The 24,124-nt window shown below is 37.1% G+C and overlaps 2 protein-coding genes across 4 annotated transcripts; one reads left to right on the forward strand and one right to left on the reverse strand.

The window, feature by feature from the left end:
• On the forward strand, window positions 1–10,205 carry prodh2 (proline dehydrogenase 2). Of its 2 annotated transcripts, XM_028476033.1 has the most exons (11): window positions 1–162; window positions 259–561; window positions 1,445–1,635; window positions 2,894–3,020; window positions 3,984–4,055; window positions 4,131–4,211; window positions 5,237–5,380; window positions 5,462–5,628; window positions 6,672–6,782; window positions 8,118–8,206; window positions 9,092–10,205. In XM_028476033.1, exons 2-11 carry the CDS (start codon window positions 340–342, stop codon window positions 9,259–9,261), a joined length of 1,374 nt encoding a protein of 457 aa, XP_028331834.1. In that variant the 5' UTR covers window positions 1–162; window positions 259–339; the 3' UTR covers window positions 9,262–10,205. The 2 variants fall into 2 exon arrangements, with proteins under 2 accessions (XP_028331834.1, XP_028331835.1); XM_028476034.1 differs by lacking the exon at window positions 4,131–4,211 and having other exon boundaries at window positions 1–561.
• A 563-nt stretch (window positions 10,206–10,768) lies between these two features.
• eif3c (eukaryotic translation initiation factor 3, subunit C) lies at window positions 10,769–23,902 on the reverse strand. 2 transcript variants are annotated; one of them, XM_028476030.1, is made up of 23 exons: window positions 23,768–23,902; window positions 21,079–21,196; window positions 20,928–20,993; window positions 20,658–20,847; window positions 19,798–19,923; window positions 19,668–19,719; window positions 19,157–19,287; window positions 18,949–19,076; window positions 18,020–18,170; window positions 17,756–17,859; window positions 17,536–17,677; window positions 16,687–16,812; window positions 16,505–16,598; window positions 15,413–15,600; window positions 14,909–15,133; window positions 14,648–14,839; window positions 13,215–13,386; window positions 12,987–13,146; window positions 12,209–12,274; window positions 12,022–12,109; window positions 11,774–11,939; window positions 11,139–11,180; window positions 10,769–11,048 (listed from the first exon to the last, which is right to left on the reverse strand). In XM_028476030.1, the coding sequence occupies exons 2-23, from the start codon at window positions 21,174–21,176 to the stop codon at window positions 10,969–10,971; spliced, it is 2,787 nt and encodes a 928-aa protein (XP_028331831.1). In that variant the 5' UTR covers window positions 21,177–21,196; window positions 23,768–23,902; the 3' UTR covers window positions 10,769–10,968. The 2 variants fall into 2 exon arrangements, with proteins under 2 accessions (XP_028331831.1, XP_028331832.1); XM_028476031.1 differs by lacking the exon at window positions 23,768–23,902 and adding an exon at window positions 22,593–22,717.
• Window positions 23,903–24,124: the final 222 nt, after the last annotated feature.

Here is a 24,124-nt window from a genome sequence, read left to right on the forward strand (position 1 = left end):
CTCTTATGTAGCACTCGGTTAACTTCTCATTTGTCACTTCGTTCTTCGTCTTTCATTTCAAACTGGATTGAGTTCCCCATCTACTTGGTAAAGGTTTCTACTTAGTCCTGGTGCACGTTCCACCTTCTCACAGCAAGAATTGCTTTTCGTCCTTTCAACAGGGTCAGAAACAAGATTAATCTGTGTTTTGTGAAGCAAATCATCCTGATTCTGAAATCTACGTAACTGAAAGCCTCCATTTTTTGTTGGACAAACCAGAAACAAGATCTGAAATACCTGAAATCTACCACTACTGGGACCAGTCATACAGACAGACCTACCTCTGCTCTGCTCACAGCAATGTTGAGCTCCCGTGTAACATCCGCTGGCTACCAGTCGCTAAGGCTCGTGGGCACTTCGGCAGTCAGGGTGGCCGCGGTCAAACAGCCGGAGCTCCTCTCTTCATCCATGGCCTTTGAGGACCCTAGTGCCTTCAGAGTGAAGAGTTTTGGGGAACTTCTCCGAGCTTTAGGTGTCTTCAGACTCTGTTCCTTCCCAATGTTGGTTAACAACTGTGGAAAGGTGAGACTCTAGTAGTTCATCACTCACTGATCATTCCATCATCTCCTCTTGTTTCATCTTGGTTAGAATCATTTGGGAATGCAATAAAAAATACTAGATGATTTAAAGGAGCATAGGGCAGAATTTGTGAAAAAATACACATTCATTTTAAGTTTTTGAATTCTAAAGGGCGATGAAGCTTTTAAAACCAAAGAGGATGAGCTCACATACACGTCTCCCTACTCCCTTGAACAGACTGTGCGATGCATTTTGTTCTGCTGTTCCGGGGCCGAAATTCCCGTGCAGTTAAGCAGACGTGACGTCAAATGACGCTGATGCAGTTCACAAAATTTTGCCTTATTCCAGTTGACATTAAAATCTTCTGTACCAAAAATAGTCATTTGCTGCACATTTAGGGGTGGCACTTTATCACAATGTTGACGTTTTTTCTATTTTCAGGATGCGTTTGCACTGTTCTAATGTTCTTACTAATTTAGTTTAAATACAGTTAGAAACTACACTTACCTCTACGTTGTGCAAGTTTCTAATGTCTGTGAAAGTTACGCATTCTTTGGTTGAGCAATAAAAATTGTGGAAAAAGTGTGCCACCCTTTAGGGATGTTATATTGGCTACATTTTTGGTACAGATGTTCAAAATGTCAATGGGAACAAGGCAAAATGCGATCCGGTGCCGTTGAGTCCCGTCGGGGTTTGGTCTGGTATCAAACTTCTAGTCACGGTATCAGTTGCGGTGCTAAAGAGTTCAAGCACGCCCCCGCGCCGGCTTGGCTAATGACTAGTTACCTTAATATACATTGTGTCACTATGGAGTCTTATTTCTTGATCCTTCCCTATGCTCCTAAGTTTACGATCTGCTGACATCTTTTTTTTTTGCATTTTAAAGCTAATGTCTCTGGGACGTATGCTCCTGGGTAGGAAAGGCTTTTCTCTGCTGCTGCGTCCTACCGTCTACGCCCAGTTTGTGGCCGGTGAGAACGAACGGGAGATTTCTCAGTCCATGCAGAAGATAAGCATGCTGGGAATGAGGCCTATGCTGGCCGTTCCTATTGAGGAAGACCTGGGCGAGGGCACTGGGTATGCTATGCTATGCTATGCTATGCTAACCGTTCCAACACATTCAGACATTTACACACAAGCTGCGTCTGTTCCATTCTCTGACATGGTCTGAGGTGTATTTCCAACTGCAGGAGACATAGGTTGTGTTTGAAAGGTCACACTCCATTCTGTACATTACAAACTCAATAAGTATATATTGTTTATTGTTTACTGTTAGTATGAATATAGATGATGACCAATGATGAGCGTTCCCACTGACGTATACTTCCAAGTTTCCCAAGATGCATTTCGAACCTACAACAACCGACGGACACGTGTTCGTGTTTTATTAGTTTATTGGATTAGGTTAGGGTTAGAGTTGCATGTGCATATATGCTAATAAATGAGCTCAGTGCAAGGTAAACTATGTCTGTGACACCATTCGCAATGCATCATGGGAAGGTTGAGTAGGACTAGTGTGCCCACTGTGCATACTTAAAAAATGTCCCCATACAGTAGGCATTTGGGTATTTCTCAGGTTCTCAATCTTTTCATACGATCTAATGTAAACGCACTACATACTCATTTTGATGTCAGACTTAGTATTTACATTTACAACACAGCCATACTCAACTCTCCCATGATGCATTGTGAGCAGAATGTGAAATCGTCCTGGGACCGGTTTCAAGCAAAAAATCAAACATCCCCATTTCAAAACAAAACTAGTTTAACTAGTTACCTAGTTTAAATAGGGCTGTTCTTATGAAGTTAACCTGAAGTTTAGTCAGTAGCACAATGGAGAGTCTCCAAAAAATTCTGAAAAGTGGGAATGAAATGTGTCTACGTGAGTTTCATGGATCAAATGAGCACATATTGATGTTCTACTTGGTCACTTCGTCACTTAAAATGTTTTCAGAACTTTCAAAGGTGGAGAATCATCGGAGATATTTATCGTCAGTGTGATTCAGGTTTTGGTCGTTGTGGGTTCCAAATGTATCTTGTGAAACTTGGAAGAATACTGCAGTGGGAACGCTCATCATCCTAATCATACTTATAGTACATCGTAGACAGTATATACTCATTGATTTTGTAGTGTTTAGTACGTTAGTGGGACATTTCAAAAACTGTCTAAAGGTCTCAAATGCTGCCGGAAAATAACGTAATGCTAATATTGTTGGAAAAAGGAGGGGCACACTCAGAAATTAAAAATGTTTGAAGGAACAAACAAGCCTGGAAATCAGTTTTTCCATATCAGTTCTTTAATTCAGTTGTAATTCTGTATTTTTGTCTCATTTAGAGAAAAACGTTACGACGACAACATGGAGGCCATGTTGGAATGTGTGCGAATGTCACACAGAAACGCCTGGTGCAAAGACCCCATGATGCAGCTGAAGATCACGGCTCTGCTCAGCCCCGAGCTCTGTGTAAGATGTCCATCCATCCATCCATCCATCCATCCATCCATCCATCCATCCATCCATCCATCCAGACCACACAAACAGGGCAGCAAATCATCTTTAATATACACCCATGAGGTGTAAAGGTTACCGATATATCCTACTGAAGTAGAAGTACTGTTACTTGATTGAAATTGTACTCAAGTACAAGTAAAATGTAGCTCAATTAAATAGTTCTCAAAGTAAAAATTACTAGTTATTTTCACCTCCCACATTTGTTTTTGGTAATAAATCTTGCCACGGTACCAAATCTTACACATTTGGAACTTTATTTATTTTCCACAAAGGCATTTGTATAAAGTAAAAGGTTTGTCAAAACGTACAATTTAAAAAAAAAAAAAAAAAAAATGAAATAACACTAATTAATTTAATAAAAAATGATCAGGCTCCAAGTATAGATACATTTATGAACTCTAACAGAGAAAATAACCACCATTCAATGCTGTTTTGATGCCTTGCATTAGGTTTATTTTGATTGGTCAGCTATGATGTGATGCATTTAATTGTTGTCTGGTAATTTCATTTTTTGAAGTTTCACAATGTCCGATGATTATTTCAAAACAATTGATAACAATTTACTTGTAACGGTTGGGTGTTGAAATGTAACAAACTACTTCTTTTAAAACGTACTTAAGTACAAGTAAAATTGCTGATTTTAGAAATATAATCTAAAAAGTACTGTACAAGTACCCATGAAAACAACTCAGTTACAGTAACATGAATACTTGTACTTTACTTTCACCTCTGAATATATTTGCTTTTCACCTGTGTGGGAATTTCCCATGTGTCTCAATCATGACCCAATTTAAAGAGAGAATATCTAAATGTCTAAAAAAAAAAGATAAGAGCACATATTTTAGTGTTTCCACAGCTGTGTGGTTCCCACTCACCCCTCACCGCCTGCTCTTCCCCCCTTTTTTTGTATCAAAGGTGAAACTCACCACACTTATGACACAACAGTCATATGATCTGGATCTACTGGTCAAGGCGATGGATGGAAACGTGAGTCCCGCTAAATATTCTGGTTTCACTGGATTGAAAGTCCACTTCATCTTTGATTCAAACGGATGTTTTCAGGCAGTCGACGTCCCTGGTTTGGATGAAAGTGAGACTTTGCATTTCCTTTGTGGTCTGCAGAGACTCAACAGGATAGCAGAGGTTCACAGTCACATTTCATTTACACTTTACTTGAAGTTTTATACATAAGGCTGACATTACGCCTTCATTATAATGACATGACCACACGCGCCCCCCCCAAAGTAAACCAACAAAATGACAGAAAAATACACAAAACAAAAAGCAAGAAAACATTAAAATATACAAAGAATTACAACAATGCAGGAAAATACGAGAAAAACAACAACAGTACTGTATATAGTCTGCTAAGTAGTATTATAGTATTATATATATTTTTACAATATTTTATGATTATTAAGTTTGTCATGTCATTTCTCATTATTGGAGAGAACCTTACATTTTGTTGTTTATGTTTTACAATAAAAATGATAATAAAAGCTTCTATTCTATTATATTCTAATACATAAAATTATGCCAAATAAGACAAAACGATGACAAAAATAAACAAATTGACTAAAAAAAAATATACAAAATTACAGAAAATGACAAGAACACAAAAAGACAGAAAAGACACACAAAAATGACTCTGCAAACCCACAGTACTAATAAACAAGCAAAATGACAACACAAATGCACAATATGACTCCAAAAACATATATTTCACAGGAAAAATGCACAAAAGAACAACAGAAATGCACAAAATGCCACATGACTAGCAACACAACGACAAACAAAACAAACAAATGACAAAAAAACAACTCTTTGTTCTTTCCTGTGTTAACGCACAGATTGGTCATTATTCTAAATGCTGACATGAGTGTTGATGATGTGGCCTTTCCATCAAACAAACACATTTTTATGGCCCCAGCTATGATAGAAGTTGCCCACCTCTGCCCTAACCCAAACTCTACACTAGATTCCTCCACTTAACCCAAAAAAGGCCAACATAGCTCCAAAGGTGTCATAATTTAGCACTTAATGAGAGCCTTCATCACACCTTATTCATGCTAATGGCAGATAATGACACCATAATGTCAGTTTTATGTATAAAACTTCACATGTTACCAAAGTTTGTGATCATATGTTGAGTTTTTTTTGTATTTAAGGAAAGTGTGAACAAAGTCAGAGTCCTGGTGGATGCTGAGTACACCTACATGAACCCCGCTCTCTCTCTTGTCACCATGGCGATGATGAAAAAGTTCAACCGAGACGGCGCCTGGATATGGAACACCTACCAGTGTTACCTGAATGTATAAATACAGGCGTCTCTAAACTCTGCTTGATTTGGGACACAATCACCTAATTCCTCCTCTCTGTTGGTGTCACATCAGGAATCCAGGTCTCTTCTTCTGGAGGATCTGCAGCTCTCTAAGAGGGAACGTTTCTGCTTCGGAGTGAAACTGGTGAGAGGAGCGTACATGGACAAAGAGAGGAAACTGGCAGAGAAAGAGAAACGAGATGATCCCGTTCATCAGTGCTGGGAGGACACCAACGACAGGTCGGTGTGATGACAAATATCCACCTCAGACACTCAAATAAAGAGTTGGGATTTTTTTTTCTTATTTGGATGCTCTAAAAGTAGGGGTTCTCAACCACATTTGGGGTCCCGAGACATATTCAAGAAACTAAGAATATTTTTGAGGCCATTTTTGCTTATTTTTTACCCCTTTTTTTGCATCTACACCAAACTTGCCATATTTTAACCTATTTTCATCACTTTTTCTTGCCATATTTTTGCTCCTTTTAATGCATTTTTGCTACATTACTCCATTTCTGCCACTTCTCCATTGCCTTTTCTACACATTGTTTTCACTTCCAAGACATTTTCAGCACTTACAAACCCTTTCCATCACCTAATGTCGACCCATTATTGTCACCATGTTTCATGCTTATTGTTTTTCAATTTAATCACACTAACTTTTAAAATTACATTACCCCAACCCCCCTCTGCCATTTCTGCAACTTTTAAACCAATATTGACACTTTGAAACCTTTTTACCACTTTACTCTCTGTTTTTTGGACACTTTAATTTGAAACTTTTAACCATGTTTAACTGTGTTTTTTTAAAAAAAAAAAAAAAAAAATCCCATTTCACTTTGAACCAATTTTATTTCTGATGGCTGAAACAAGGATTTACATCTTTAAGATGACTATATACTATGGTGCAAATAATAAAACGTTCTGGATAACAGTGAATATTATTCAGATAAATAAATAAATGTGATTATCACAGATTCATAGAACAATGGACCATAATTTTGCTGATTTTGTGGATGGTTCCCAAAAATCTCTCTCCTTTATTCCCCCTTATCGATGGACCTGTCTCCACATGACTGTTCTTCAATGTTCATTAGTATCATATTCTCCTACTGTCTCCTAACTTGAATTCTTACTTCTGATTGGCTCAACAGTGTCCCTCCTTTTAATCTGACTGAACATAATGAGTTAAGATTATTTATAGTCTTCAGGAGCAGTTGAGATGAGTAAAAGACTTTTTTCCTTGTCAGACTGCTGATATTGTTGTGTCCCATTTGTTGCAGTTATAACGGTTCTATGGATGTGATGCTGGAAAACATATCACAGAAACCAGAGCGCTACAAGATTATAGTCGCTACCCACAATGAAGAGTCAGTGAGATGGGCTGTGAAAAGGTAGAGCAGACACGGACAACATCAAAGTAAAAGCACAAAATGACTCCCAAAAACTACATCTCAGACAAATACAGAAATTACTCGATAAACACAAGACTACGAAGAAATAATTGGGAAATATACAAATCGACAATAAAAATACCAAAAATTATTTTATAATAATGCATTGGATTTTATATAGTGCTTTATCATAGACACTTTACAGAATTAAGGCATTATTCTTTCACTCCACACTTAGTGGTGGTAAGCTACTGTTGTAGCCACAGCTGCCCTGGGGCAGACTGACGGAAGCGAGGCTGCCATAGTACGCAATCGGTCCCTCCGACCACCACCAATATTCACACACTACATTGATACGAGGCAATGTAGGTGAAGTGCCTTGCCCAAGGACACAATGACAGATACCACTGGGACGACTGTCCCCCACTGTGATACCTGGAATTCTCAGTGGTCTCCCATCCACTTACTGACCAGACCCAGACCTGCTTAGCCTCAGAGATCTAACGAGATTGGGCAATGACAGGCTGGTAAGGCCATAACAATCACGCATAAAATGGTTCATAACAAACTAAAGAATGAAAATATACAAAATGACAGAAAAATACGCAAAAGTCCTTCAAAAAACAGAGGCGAAAGTAACGCTTTAGAAGTAACCACGTTACTGTAATTTAGTTGCTTTTATGGGTACTTAGACTTTATTGAGTCATTTCTAAATCAGTCATTTTACTTTTTTGTTTTAAAAGAAGAAAAAATATTTGTTACATTTCTTCACCCATTTGTTACTGAGTAAATTAGCATTGTTTTTGTTTTGAAATGATCAACGAACATTGTGAAACTACAAAAAAAAATGAAATGTCCAGACAACAATCAAATGCATCACATCATAGCCATAACCAATCAGATTAAATGTAATGCATGGCACCAAAACAACACTGAATAGTGGTTATTTTCTCAGTTTTAGAGTTTATAAATGTATCTATACTTGGAGCGTGAGAAATTTTTTCAATTTAGTTCATTGCATTGGTGTTATTTATTTTATTTTTTAGATGCATTTGTGGAAAACAAACTAAGTTACAATTGATTTATACATGAGATGTTTACTGTATGCAAAAGGACCCGTGTAGCTACTTTTTACTTGTACTTGAGGACAATTTCAACCAAGTAACAGTATTTTCACTTGAGTAGGATATATCAGTACTCTTTACACATCTGCCAAAAACACACAAAATAACAGAAACACATCAAATGTAAATTATAACGCACAAAACAACACAAATCTACAAGTGGAGTGAGTGCGGTTCTCAGCTTTTTGACGTCACTGGTGTGTGTTGACAGGATGGAGGAGCTGGGGATAGATAAAGATGGAGGTTCGGTGTGTTTTGGGCAGCTGCTGGGGATGTGTGATCATGTCTCACTCACTCTGGGTAAGAGTCATATTTACACTTTATAGAACCTTGTACTTGTAGTCTATTTCATCCTGCTGCTGCACAAAGATTTGATCACATATCTTGTATGTTCTTGCACTGAAATGGTGCGAGTTTGAACGTAAATCACAATAAACGTTCTGATTCCGATTACATTTCAATTTTGACCGTAATTAAAATGTTTTTGTTTAATTTACTTATTTATTTATTTTTTATGCTTTAATCCAGTGTTTTTAAACCTAGGGGTTGGGATGCCATGTGGAGTCACCTAGAGTTAAAATGTGGTCACCTGAAATGTCTAGGAATTGATTAAAAAAAATTGTAAAAAATGTAATAAGAACTTGCTTTTAAATTATTTTACAAAATAAAACACAATCTGAAACAAATTAATTCTATACTTTCACTTAATGAAAATAAAAAAAAATACAGTATAAAATAATTTGAGCTGGCACAACTTTTTACTAATGCTGGCAACTCTGTATTCCTAATACAGTTTCAAAAATTGGATCATAAACTAATTCTAAAAAAGAAAAAAAAAACTAAAATGAACTAGATTTGGATTTGAGAAGGTTTAAGTATAAAATAGTTATTTTATCTTTTGTGTGTGTGAAATGTATTTGAAAAATAATTTTTTAAAAAACATTTTAAAAATAGTATTTTAATTAATTTAAATCAATTGCTTGACATTTCAGGCGACCCCATATGGGGTACCAACCCAAAGGTTGAAAAACATTGATTTAAAACTTGATCACTTGCAGCAATATCAATGATCTGGTTTATTCATGTAATTGTCTTTAGAGGAATGTTTATCTGGACAAATAAACCAAAATAAAGCTCATGATTGAAGTGAAGTGAATATTAATCTGATTCTGCTCTGGCCTCCAGCTAAAGAAGGCTATGCTGTGTACAAGTCGGTTCCCTACGGTTCTGTGGACGACACGGTTCCGTACCTGGTCCGCAGGGCCCAGGAGAACCGCACCGTGCTGCAGGGAATACGAAAAGAGCGAGAACTTCTGAGAAAAGAGTTCAAGAGGAGGCTGGGCCTGAGTGGCTGAAGCTGATGAAGAACCATGCTTTAAAGAAGACTTTAAAAACCATCCAAGTTTCATCCTAATGTATTATAAAGTAGTAGAAATTGGATCAAATATTGTAGCATTTGAGCTGAATGTACATTATGTCAACGTAATCAGAATCAAGCAATAATTGTCATTGTAAATCACATTAGTAGGTACTTCCTCCTAAATAATTTCAACTTAAATTCAAGCAAATTTGAGTTTATAAACCAAAACAACAACAATGTAATACTTCCATTTATCTAGGATGATAAAACTAGAAGAAAGACTAATAACGTTTCAAAGAACCATAATATATATAATACAGCCCGGCCCATAAAAAGCATGAATTTCTTTACACATTATGAACAAAGCCTCCCAAAGTGCAGCAGAAGCATCGACCACACAAACACTAAAAAACACACTCATATCAAGCAAAATGAAGGAAATACTATAAAAACACAATAATTACCACTCTTGATGCTTGAGGAAGATTTCAAATTAAAAGGACAAAAAAACAAAGAAAACAAACATGATTCAAAGGATATTCATCAGTTTTAAAATCACAATACAGATTTATTTGATCAAATGTTTTTAAGATTCAATGTTAAAACCGACGTTATTCAGTGACAGATATGACTTTATCCACCCAGCAAAATATGGTTGAAAAGATGTCTTTGCCACGCTTCTAAATAACGTGAAAATTTGGTTGAAAAGTGAAAAGCCGTCATTGGAAGAAAATAATAATTCGGACGTCTTGTTATGGTATAAATATGGTTGAAAAGTAAAGTTAAAAAGCCGTGTTTTTCTGGGCGTAGTACTATGACCTAAAGATGAAAGTGTTTCTTACCTTCCCAAAATGTAAAACCTAATTGTGGAACATTTGTAGGCAACTTGTACCAGGATCAGATTTGTATTTTTGGTTTGTGTTTGAAGTTGTTACAATACCTTTTCTTCATTTTTTTTTTTTGGCTAATTTGGTGCAAATAAGAGGTAAAATTGTTGAGCTACTGACCCCAAATATGAAGTCCTATTTCCAATGACTTTTTTTCACATGCATTGCAAGCTGAATGTAAAAAAATATATTTTTTTTTTGGTAGTGCGCATGTACAATCTCAGTACGAAGCTCAGCACATGAAACCAGTACTGAGTTTGCATCGTACTGAGACTGTATATGAACACTACTGAAAAATTAATTTTTGCTTAAAAAAAATTAATTTTTGTTTTCAAAGTGAAAGAACACGTGTTTTTTGTTTATTGGATTATGTTTGGGTTACGGATTATAAACTCAGTACGGAGGTAAACTCAGTACGTGACACAAGTGTAAAGATTAAAAAAAAAAAAAAATCACCTTTTCAAAATAAAAGCATCTCCATTTGTCTCCCATTAGTGTTTTAACGCTTGTTTTGAAGTTAACCGGAAACATTGAGCCTCAGTGTGCTGTCTGTGCAATTACTGTTTATTGCCATGCAATGTTTCAAATGACAATAAAAGGAGTCAAACACAGATGTATTGTTGTTTATCACTGTTTATTTCAAACTTTAATATTACACAGTGAAGTTGTTGTCTGACATCAATTATTGAGCCACATTGTGATGTCACAATGAAATTATTTAGCAGAGTAGCTGGCAGCGCTGAAATAACTCAACGTGTAACATGACAGCAGAGAACAGGAAGTCAAATTGTTCATTGATTATTGATGGAGTGAGATCAATAGTTGTTTTGGTTCTGATTCCTGTAGCCTCCTCGTTGGTAACCGCCGTGTTTCTGCTGGTAAGAACCTTTCTGATCTAAAACCACAAAAACACACAAAAAGTTATTTATAATGGAGTCAAAACAAGAAATTATAACAATTAAAATTATGCAGTATGATTAAATACCTCTCTGGTAGGACTTGTTCTGTTGGTATCCACCTTTCTGATCTGTGGGGCAAATAATTTTATTTTGAAAAGTTGCATTTATGAGGCTAAATCATTGCAATGAGATTATATAACATTTTTTGTGTTTGAGCTAAAATCAGTTTGACAACCCTACTCTAGAGGCCAAATACGGAGCAGTTTCAGCTTAAATTCAACATTAATGTGCTCTGGTTTGCACTTATAAATGATATATAAACGATAAAGTATGTAAGAATATTAGTCACTGCAGGAACTTCACTTAAGTTTCTTTAATTTTTGGAATTTGGGGAAATTTCGAGGAATAATTTGAAGAAACTTTGCAAGATTTTGGAACATTTTAGAGTTCCTTCAACAATTTGAGATTAAAAATGTCTGCAGTCATGTGATATAACAACAAACTGAGCTCTGCAAATATTGTGGAATTTAATTACATTTTTTTTTTTTATATCTACAACTGAATTAGTTGGTAATTTATAAAATGTTTCATGTTTTTTTACTTTCTCAAGCAGGCCGGATTTGATGATCTAAAGGGCCAGATTTGGACCCCGGACCTTGAGTTTGACATGTTATTTTAGAGGATAAGAATAACTTCGGAGTTTGTTTTGGACTGAACTCACCTCTGTTGAAGTATCCTCCGTACACGCCCTGTTTGAGGTCAAACACGCGCTCGTTGTTCTCCACCAGACTGCCCAGTTTCTCAGCCAGCTGCAGGGCCATGTTCTGCAGGGAGGTGGGCTCGGTGCGGTGCATCACCACCGTCTGTGTGGGCTGGTCCAGGGAAGCCTGGAAGTGGAGAAGGAAGAACACGTTTAGAGCACGTCCACATGGAGAACTGCTGAGTCATCAGACAAGAAGGAACGCTCACCATCAGCTCCTCGTTGATGATCATCTTACTGATGATGCTGTGAACTGTGGGAATCTCCAGTTGGAACATCTCGGACAGAGTGTGCATGCTGCAGGTTGGAGAAAAATAAATATATATGAAGAAATAAACATTTCAGATTCATGTAGAAATACTTAAACTTCAGCTGAGGATGAAGTTTTGTTCTCACCTGATGGAGTCATAAACGCTGCTGTATGTGAACAGATACGTCCTCAGAGACTCCTCCTGGATCTTCCTGCAAAACAAAAAACACATTTTTTTAAAAAAATAACTTTTTAGAAAAGAACATTTTGGTGAAATCATGAACACAGTTAAATATTTATCTCTTTTTTAGCTTGACCTAAACCAGTGGTTCTCAAACTTTTTGGTAGTGCCCACTTTGAAGAAAGGTGAACTTTCAAGCCCCACCTTAGCTCATTTGCCCCCCCCGCAAAAAAATAAGTATCTCGACAAATAACACATTCTTAAATCAAATTTCATAATAAATCACAAACTAAATTAAACTAAAAAACAAAAGTAAAAGTGTAGCTGTCAAAAATACAGGAAATAAAGAAATATTGTTTGCAATCTGTGACAAAAAGCTTGAGATAACAAAAAGGATTTTTTAAATTTATTTCAGCAATTGAAAGTTTGTTTATTGTTCTGCTCCATGTGAAGTACATTCATATATTTCATCCTCAGAATTCTGACTTTTTTTTGTCAGAATTCTGTCTTGAAACTCAGAACATTAATAAAAATAAAAAGTGGCCCTAATCCTCTTCTGTACATAATTACTTTCTTTGTGTGTAGGTGTTTTGTATCGTGTTAATGATATTAATTGTCAATGAAGAAAAGTATTTAAAAAGATCAGTATTGAACTGAAAATGTCCTCCTGTTTGTCACACCCCACCTGTCGTACCTCCATTTCCCACCAGGGGGCGCAAGAGAGTAAAGATGAAACCACTGACCTGACGAGCATCTCTCTCACTCTCTGCGTCTCAGGAAACAAGTCCCAAACTTTGCTGTTCATCTTCTCATTGATGATGAAGGAGTGACAGGTGCGCCAGTCGCCCATCTTCATGGCCTTGCTGGCTGCCACCACGTGCTCCCTCATGCTCTCAGGGGGTCCTGAAGGACAAACAAGGTATTACTTCTGGAACATGGAGCTCAGAGGGGCTTTGTTCATGTTTTCCTACCCAGCAGCGGCTGTCTCTCTCCCACTCTGAGCTGGTGGTGGAACTGTTTGCTGATCATCCTGCGACGAGCGTCAAACTCGTGGGCTGCCATGTAGGGGATTTCCAGCAACATGGCCGACACCAGGTACACACACTCCAGGAGCTCCAGGTTGATGTGCATGTGGAACGGCACCTATAGGGCGAGCATTTGTTTACTCCACAGTAAATAGATTCTGTGATATATTGCAATATTTCACAGTGCAATTATTGTATCGATCCCAAAAAAAAAATGCCCAAACCGATCATGTTTTTAACGGGAAAAAAAACATTTAATTGTACTTACATCTGCATAGCACGTAAACACCCAGTCACTAGGTGTCAGTGAACCACATCGGACCTTGTTAAACTACCTCACACCACAATGCATTTTAGCTGAAGTTGATGGCACTTTATTTTAATAAAACATGCTGGGCACTTTTATAGATGTATGTGGTTACAAAAAAAAATGTTAAGAACTTAATAGAATCAGAATCTATTGTAGAAGTAAAAGGTAAACTTCTTTGAAAAATGTAATTTGACAGTTTGATAAACATACCTCTTGTTTTTTTAAATTTGTACTTGATTTACTGTTAGTTACAATTTACTTGTTCTTGCAAGTTTAAAAAAAATGAAATAGATTGTATTTTGAATTTGTAAAGGTGAAATTTGGAATTATTAAAGCAAAACTAAGTAACTTGTGCTTTGCGCTCCCCCTTAAGGTCCCTTTTGGTTACGTCACTGTCGTAAACACACTGCACCCACCGCATCTTTGCTCTCCCAAGACGGTAGCAACAGATCACTGAAAAATCCTAATACAACAGTAACACTAAGAGTGCTTTCACACATACAGTCCCATGTAACTATGTGAACAGTATGACAGTATACAAATAACACAAATTGGTGTTTTGTGTGATTTTTCAAAATAGAAAGTCTCAATTCTCAGTGACTACAAGAATACGTTAAGGCAAACAAAAAATAAAGCTTTTTTAATAAATAAAAGGTGCTTATTTCAAAATACACAACAATGTAACTGGTGTTTTCTTTGATATCTATCAATAAAAGCAAGGAATGTCTGTGTGCGTTTGTGGAGCGAATATCTCCCTGACGCGGTATCTGTTTGACCTGAAACTTTGTCAATGGCTTGCGCATACCCCGAATGTGTGCATGCGTTATTTTGGAGTAATTTGGACATCACTGGAGAGGTGGGCTCTCCAGTGATGAATAGATTCTAAATTGTGGATGATTAAAATCGTGATTCTTACGTAAATCGATTTTTTCCACCACACATTCAAGCCTAGATTACAGTGCTAAATATTAAACCTCCCATTTTTCTATAGCAATACTTACTTCCTACGGGCACTGCACTAGTTAATTGTGATTTAAATTTCCACCACCTTTATCTCGTGTCTTCCTACCTGTCTCCTCTTTTCAATCTTCTCCTGCTCTGCGTTCCTCTCCTGCATGTTCCTCATGAGCAGACCTTGACCCAGGAGTTCTTTGGCACGACCAGACGACTGAATATCCAGGAGTGCATTGTGAGCATCTTTGATCATGCCCTGCCTGAACGCACAGATGCCAAGCTGCACCATGGTCCTGTTGTACAAGATCTGAATAAAAGACACAAATATTAAAACTGCCTCTTTTTTAAACCACTACTACGCTCCATTTTTGCTGACCTGCACGGGAGGGTCAGCATGTTGGATGTTGTCCTGAAGGTGGCTCATCAGCATGAGGTCACGTGCCTGGTACCAGCGTGAATGCAGGGCGTGGTGGTAGATGTGGCAGAGGATGGCGCAGGTTCGGATGCGGTCAGTGCGATCCTTGGCGTAGATGAACTTACAGAGTCGGTCCATGATGATAGCGCTGTCCTCACCCTCGCTCTCATCCTGGTCCTGCTCAGACTGAAGCACAAACACCATTACAGGGCTTCTTAGGCTTGAGGAATTTTCACTTAAATTCATCACATTATTGTAGCAGATCAAAAAATTGATTTATAACAAATGAGTTGCTTTATGAAGTAATTTATTGTTGGTTACAACAGCAACATATTTCCAATTAAAATTAAACTTACAATTACAATTGCAATTAATTATCAATTACACAATTATAATTGACCCCAACCCTGCTGCCATGCCCCACAGGGGAGTGGCGTGGAAAAGCAGACGTGGGACTTTCCTCACCTTGGACTCTGCCGGGAGGCCGAGGCTGCGGCGGTGGGTTTTGTAGTCAAACTTGTAGTACGTGTGCATGATCCTGCGCAGGTAGACGCGGCAAATCTCCTCCGTGCTACCTTTGGTCTCCAAGTAATCCAGCAGTCGGTCGATGATGTTACAAACCTTTCCCTCGTCCTTCAGGTTGTCGACATATTCTACAACAACCCAAATCAACTCAAATCTTAATTAAGCACAAAGACTCTTCTATATTACATAAGAAAATACATTAATAACTATGGCTGAAGTCAACCGAGGAAATGGTTGGTCGACCACGACTATGGCAAACGTAGCAATTAGTTGACAAAAACAAAACCAAAAAAAAAAAACGGAGAAAGTGCCGAGGAGGACGAGGAGAAAGAAAAAGTCAAATATTTAGTTTTGACGCTTTGTGATGCTGATTTGAACAGACTATTTATGATATGAACCTTATTCAAGCTTTGACCAGAACCCAACAAAACAAAAGTGAAACCTACAGGTTCGACACACATTAGGTATTTATATCAGAGCCCAACCTGAAACCGACAATTAAAATTTATTTTAGTGGTAAGCCTGTTTTTATTAATAAACAATGTCAACGTCAGATCAGCACACAGGGAAACAAAGGCACATCAAACATGTGCACAGGGTGCGCCGCTGCTTTTTACATAATCCAAGTATCAAATGTAAGGATAATCCATGCTCTTGTGCAGAAAAAGGATTGATTCAACAGTGGATGCTTGTTTCAAGCCTGTCTTAATTTGTTCTCTCTCTGCTCTAATCTGAGGATAAAGCGCTGACAGCCGAAGCTTAACACTTTTTTTTTGCAGCGCAGCACGCATTCATACAGCTGTTGCTGGACATAGAATCATGTTTAGACATTAAATAAATTATATTGATATTTAATCATCATCACCTAAATAAGTTCATTGCATTTTTTTTTTAAACAGTATTGAAACTGATACCATTGCTGGTCAACCAATGAAAATCTTGGTTGACAAACACAGCATCGACCAATTAGTCGACTAAACGACCAAAGTTGGCAGCCCTAAAAATAACTTTTTTTTTAAAAATAATTACTACCTTGTGAGTGAGGATCAGTGTTCTGCATGATCTTGGTGAACTCTTCATCCATTCTCTCAACCAGCGTTAGAATACAACCTCGCACTCTGAAAGGCTGATAAACACACACAGATGACCAAACTCACTCAAACAGTTTGGAATGTTGTCACTGAGTGATAAATGAAAAGGAAAAGTTGAGTCACCTGCTCAGAGATGGCAAGATTCTCACTGTCTTCTGCAATGTTCTCCCCTATAAATATGTTGTTGTCTTCAAACAGGATGTCGAGCAGCTCGTTGATACAATCCAGGCACTTCTTCCACATGTCAGGCTAATGGAGGAATGCAAAAGTGTATAATGTTAAAAAAAAAAAAGCATCATTTCTCTCCTCAATTAAAATCTAAATCTAAAATGGGGGTGCATTAATTGCAATTTTCTGGCAGACTTTTTTTTTTTAATAACTGACAGCATGCACCTTGAATGATCCAATCCGTGAAACAATACAAACATGTTGTTTTAACTGCACATGAGCTAGTTATTTTAAATATAAATGAAAATTCTAAATTATATCAATTCCTTTAGTCTTTCATTTTTCACTTTTTAAAAAACTAAACTTGTGCAACAAGTTACACTGCAGACCTGTTTGGAGCCCACTGGCCAAAAATAAAGTACACAGCAGGATTTTGGTTTCACCAATTAAAAAAAAAATCACAAGGTTTGAGGTCAGCAGTGTGGTTGTTTTTTAGATGGTGAACGAGATAACTTTATGTTTGCAGCCCCATCATGACTTATTCCGCATAGTACAAATAACAAATTGTCCTCCCTTGATCTTTTTTGTGTAAAACTGTCGACATGCTAGGTTGACCACACATTTCGGTTGACAGTGGCTGACTTTAAGACATTTGCGGAGGTAGAAAAGATCGGTTTTATATGCAAAATCAGCCCCAAAAATCAAGGAAATCGTCACAAATGATTCGTGCATCCTTAATTTTAAAAGTATTAAGACACTTAAATAAACCTGAGGCATCTTTCACATGATAAAAGGAACCCTCACCTTCATGAAGGCTGCCAAGTTGGGATTGTAATCATACAGGGAAGCGATGATGTTAAACTTGATTTTGACCAAGATGCCTTGACCCAAGTTATTTTCAGCAGTGATGGCAGCCAAAGCATTGAACAGCTCGATTTGGGCAGCCCTGTAACAATAGGACGAGAGAAAGATAACGTGAGATATTATTATTATTATCATCTCATGTTATTGATCCTGTCTTCACCTGTCTGTGCCTTTCTTTCCTCTCGCTTGCAGGATCTCATTGAGTTTCTTCACCACCACTGGAATGTTGATCTCTGTGCCTTTAGCAAACATCTTGGGCTTTTCCTGATGGATGTAAAACATGGAGTGCAGTTAGAAAACATTATATATTGGCACTACATCCTCTGCAGTCTAATCTCATCCATGCAATTTATGACCCGCTTGCTCCTTTTTCAGGGTCACGGGGATGATTGATTACAGGAAATTATAATAATCTTAATTTTACCTTAACCAGACAGACTCCTCCCTTAACCTTCTCCCAGCCTCCTTCAACCTCCTCTCCTTCACCCTCCTCAGGTTCTTCTTCCAGATGCTCTTTTTTGATCTTCTTCCTCTTACTGACCTTCTTGTCGGCAGATTTCTCAGACTCGTGAGTCCTTAGTACACACACGCACACACACACAAAATAAGGCTACCGTCAGAACAGGATATACCTGCACTTTTAAATGTCACCCAAAGAGAGAAAACTGATTGTCAAAACAGCATCTTTTAACTTTATTTTGTTTTAAAGGGATTCTCCTGTTTTTACAAGTTTGGCCTAAAATCTTTAAATAGTACTTATTAGAAGATCTATGCCAAAGTTGAACCATTATTATGCACCATATTCGTTTTATTAACTTCTAAAAATGGGACTACTTTACAACTTTAGAGCCTGTGTTCCTCCATCTTGAAATCACATGATTGATGATGTCACACAGCCCCACTGCCTGTAAACACCCCATTGTTTTCTATTGGAGTGAAGCATTCAGCCTGATATTTCGATAATTTAACAGGTTTTTAGGTCAAAATGCAAATTTGTGCTGGTTTTGTTGCTTTAAATAATCAGGAAAAGTTAAAGATGTTGATGTAAACCTCTTGTTTATCGAAAGAGGATAACAACAGTTGTGACCCGAAAAAAACCTCTGTGACCGCAGGGTCAACAGCTCCAACTCTGCGGTTCTGTAGTAGACAATAAAGCAGAGAAGAGGAGCTCTCCTAAGAGACCTTTACTCTCCCTTAAACAATGCACGACTGACTGAAAATTAGCAAGTAAATAACGGACTGTTGAAGACACACAAACCCTGAAAACAGAAGTTGATAAGAAAATAAAAATGAGAGACACCATCCCTTTAACACCTGATTGTTACCTCGTCTTCTCCTAAGTAAGACACTTACTTCTTCAGGAAAACCACGGCCAGGGATGCGCTCTTTCCTTGGTCTTCATCTGAACTTTCACTGCCACTGCCGACGGGGTCTGAGCCCCAGCCTCCTTCATCATCATCTTCAGATGAGGACGACTCCTCCTGTCAGAGCGAGAAACAGATCAGCAGGTAACCAAAGATGTTCTCCAACAAGCTTGTTGCTTCTGTATGTCGACACTTACCCCGGATCCCTTGGAGGACTTGAGGAATTTGCTAGCGTCTGGAGCAGATTCAGGCTTTTTCTTTAGGAAGGCCTTGGCTGACACACCATCATCATCATCATCATCATCATCGTCACTGTCAGAAGAAGAGCCTTGAGGAGGAAATATTTCAATTAATATCAAAGTAAATTGTTTCACAATAAATACATCCACAACAAGGAAAAAACATTTTTGGAAACACTTTAAAGTTTTATACATAAGGTTGACATTATGCTGTCATTAGCATGAACAAGGTGTCATGGAGGCGGTCATTAAGTGTTTTTTTTGCTAAATTTTGACACTTTTGGAGCTATGTTGGCATTTTGTGGGTTACGTGGAGGGATTTAGTGGGGTTAGGGTAACAAACGACACAGCCTTCATGACACCTTATTCATGCTAATGGCAGGTGTCATGTCATAATAATGACAATGTAATGTCAGCCTTTATGTATAAAAATTAAAGTGTTGCCCTATTTTCCAACCAAGAAGCTTACCAGAGTCCCCTGCCTCCTTTTCCTCCTCTTCATCAGCAGATTCCTGTGGGTTCTAACAAAACACCAACAAACAAATCAAAAGTCTGTTTTTTTACCATATTAAACTACAGGAAAATCTGCGTTCACTGACCTCTTTGTAGGCGGTAATTTCAGTTTCATAGTCCCTGTTGTACTTGCGGATCTTTTGACGAAGCGTGCTCAGGGCCTTTGCATTGTTCTTGTTCATCTTCTTTTTCCCCTCCTTGTCCTCCCATAGCTGTGAACAACATTTAAGTTACAGTTTTTGTGCATTAAAAAGGGGGCCAGCAGTGTGTTGGGTTCAGGATGGATTTCAGGAAAAAAATGTGATTTAAAAAAAAACTAAACTATTCGTATAAATTACATTAATCATGCACTCTATATATATATATTTATTGCTATTTTTTCAACTTATTATCAAAGCATACAGTTACATTTATAAAGTAGTTCACACTGCAGACCAATAAGGTAAAATTAAAATAATCCTCTTAAAAACTATCAAAAAAAAAAATCAAACAATATCAAATTCTAACTCAATTAAACATGTTTACAGAAACCTCCAAAAATCAGTGTTCAAAAATAATGTCTGACAATGGCTTTCCTTACTGCATGTCCAGTCACGCTCTCGTTCTGCTTTATATTACTGAAGGTATTTTCATTTTCATTTTGTTTCTTCAAATAATTACCATTTGAGTGACCCAATGCTGGCTATTTTACCACATACTGTACCTAGAAGCCTTTAGTGTGATACAGTTTGTCTAATTCAGAGCACTCATTGTCCAGCTTTTGTAATCTTAAAAGGCTTTTTGCTTTGAACAACTGGGATAAAATTAAGATGGATTTTATGTAATCCAGGATATATATTAAAAAACAAAAGGGGAAATTTCAAAATCCAGATAGTTTTGATCCAGATTACACATTTTGAACAACTGGGCCAAGGTGCTTCGGAGGGTTTTACTGATGAACTCTTACCAGGTTTAGGTAGTCTTCCAAATCGGCAAGAAGGCGAATATAAAACGAGGGAACACCCTCTTTATCCACAATATTCTTGCTTTTGAGGAAGGCTCGACACAGCTGCTCAAACTCCTCCAAACATTTGGCCATGTCGCGAATCTTCATGGCGTTACGGATCGTCTTTATGAGGTTGGTCAACTCCTCAAACCTGAAATCAAAAGGTGACGGTAGTAATAAAACAAAACAAAGATAAACCCTTTACACATAAATGAACGTGCCAAGACCAACCTTTTGTCTTTGGCGCTCCGCACCACTCTTTTAGTGTCCTCCTCATCGTCACTGAGAAGCAATGACCTTCAAAAATGAAAGACTCAAGTATAAACACGTAGAAAATCATTTAAAACCTTACCAATTGTAGCATTTATGATACGATACTGACTGTTTGAGGGTGGTCCCGGGGGCTTTGGGAGTGATCTCATCGGCTGATGAAGACTCCTCTGACTCACTGTCAGAGCCCGTGGCAAAGAAACGAGACATCGCTGTAGGTGGTTGTAGATCTGTGAGAGGACAACAAACTGCTTTCAGCCCAACTCGTTTATCCATACAAGTGAATGTTTGACATACAATTAAAAAAATAAAGATCTTAAAGTAATATTTGGTGCTTCCATGAGTATTTATTGTTCCCTGAAAACACTAGAACCTAGGTTCCCAAAGTGCTGTAAGGGTACTAGTACTAATGGTAGGATAATGCCAATATATAATATTAGGTTAATACTAATTCTATGTTGATGTTAATGCTAGCAAAAGTTAATGTTAATGCTAGGGTTGTCATGATACTAGAACTTCAAACTCAATATCGATACTCAAGAAAAACTTGATACCATTTTCGATTCAACGGAGCAAACAAAAAAAATACAAGGACAACAATTTAGAACCATAATTTCCTTAAATAAAGTTGAGAATACAAACTATGAACAATATACAAAGTATTTTTAAATTAAGTTAAATGTCGTGCAACATTTAACAACACTTGTAAACAACAAAAACTATTACACTGTTTTGAGAAAGTACAACAAAATTTAGCAGCACCTGTAAACAATAAAAACTAATTAACTTTTTTGAGAAAGTATAACAAAATTTAGCAAATTTTCTCTTCTCATTTTTAACTAAAACTGGTTGCGCAGCCCCCCAGCAGCAGCCGACATCAGCCAACTCAGTGTTATGATGAGGACCCTATAAAATTTGTTTTCTTTTTTCCAAGATCCATATTTTCCACTTTAATTTTTTTAATTCTGTTTTTTAGAAATATATAATTTTTTCTGAAAAAAATTATTGATACAAAAAAAATAATACAGAAAAAAACAACACAAAAATGTATGTCAAAAATAAAGTCAGATACATTTAAAAGGTAGATTTAAGCTGTAGTGACATTGATTATTCTGACTGCTCATTTATTATTATTTATGTCATATAAAGATGTATGAGAACAGCATTAATGTTACAGTCACCCAATTTCCCCTCAGGGATCAATGGTTTACTGAATCTGATCAGGTTTATTGTTTAGGCTTGATGACATCATTTCAGACTATAATAATTAAACAGAAATAAATGGACAGAAGGATGCATTAGTTATTTCAACCCTAGGGGCCAGAATATTTTACAGTATCAGAAGTTACCATTAACCAACAATGTTTCAGACTCTACAACCCCTAGCATCGATGGTCTCGTCCACAGCAACGGAACAACTTTTACCACAGATCTTCTGTTGCTCTGATGAGATGTTTAAATGCTCTGAGCAGGTTTGTATTGAGTTTTTTGACAACACTATGCTAGGCTAATGCTAGCAAATGCCAATTAATGCTAGGCTAATGCTAAAAATTAATTCATGCTAGCTAATGCTAATGGTAATGCTAGGCTAATGCAAATGCAGTGTTCAATGACGCGGGACAGTACCTGGATCCTTTTGCAACCGATTCCAACAAGTTTGGTCTCAAACTGTTTAAATATTTTTTAGACTCTGTGTTATGTATTAGCTTTGCCCTAACTTTTCAACTTTTCCCATCCACATTGTAGAATACGACTTTCATATTAAATAGATTCTACACATTTGCATGTTACCATAACTACTTGTCAACATTGAGCTGTTCTGCAAAGCTTCTAAGCAGCATTCAACTTATATATACTTATATATATACACATGATACACAGATAATACAGTACATGCACAGTACAATGAGGCAATAGGTGAGGAGTGGATATTTATCTACTGCACTGAATCCATTTCACTCTTCATTTTTGTTTAATCATTTTTTTTATTAGTATTTGTTTGTTTCCTCACAGGAGTTAAAAACTAATATTTTCTTAAAAAAAATATAAATATTTCTTTAAAAAAACAGATAACTGTAAACTGTAGCTATTATGTTGAAGGTTAAAATGTATGTAACCAACTCGTTAATAATAAATGGGTCAGTTTTTCTCATGCCTACTGTTGCTGACTATTGTTCTCTGTTTGAGTAACATCACTTGATTAAGCCTTTTCTAACATTCCACACTACGAAATAATAAATGTATGTATGGTTCGTGCTGATATCGTATCGGATCAATATCGGCATCAGACGTGGGGCAAGGGTGCAATATAGGTATCGTATCGGAAATGGGGAAAAGTTCCCTAAACATTTATATTCTCTAAAATTGAATTCTATAAACTCTGTCACCCGTTTGTTTTATTTATGTTTGTTGTCAGAAATGTAATAACTGTAAGTATCTTTAAAGAAAAAGTAGCATCATTTAGAGCTTTAACACTTTCTTTAATTGATTTAAAATCCACAAAGTGATTAAAAAAACTGACAGGTTATTCGTAAATAGCATTTTTATTTTTGAAAACACTTAAAATTGGATGCGATAATACAACAGCTCATAATTTTGATTGCAAGTGAAACGTTAAGGTTGAGTCATGATATAAATTTAAAAGCAAACACAAGATGAAAATTATGAAGGCAGTCATGCTATCAGTAGCGTGGCACGGCGGCATTGCCAAGCTAACAGGCCTCCCGGCTAATATAACCGGTAAAATACGTCCAAGACGCTAATGACTGCGTATAGTTTAAAGGATAGTTACTCAAACTCACCTACGTCCTCGAGTTAATAATGCTGTGGTGTGTCTGTCCGCTTGTAATTATTGAAAAATCCAGCTTTGCTGTAAAGCTGTTGATAAAATGTGCGGCAGACGCACTAGCGGCTTGTGTCAGGACCGGAAGTAGAGGTTGCGTCGTTTATTCAGCAAAATAAAAACTTAAGTGGTTTACTGCCCCCAGCGAGTGGCGGTGGAACTACACAACAAAAGTCACCCAGTCTCTGTAGATAAAATCAATTAAATAGCCCTTACAGAAAGTGATTTGCCAACCGTACATTTAAAATATTCAGCTCTGGAAAAAAGATGAAAACAAAAAACAATAGTTATAGTTTTATCTTCTCGGATTGCTGTT

This window comes from Gouania willdenowi, chromosome 19 (genome assembly GCF_900634775.1).
Source record: "Gouania willdenowi chromosome 19, fGouWil2.1, whole genome shotgun sequence".
NCBI lineage: Eukaryota > Metazoa > Chordata > Actinopteri > Blenniiformes > Gobiesocidae > Gouania > Gouania willdenowi.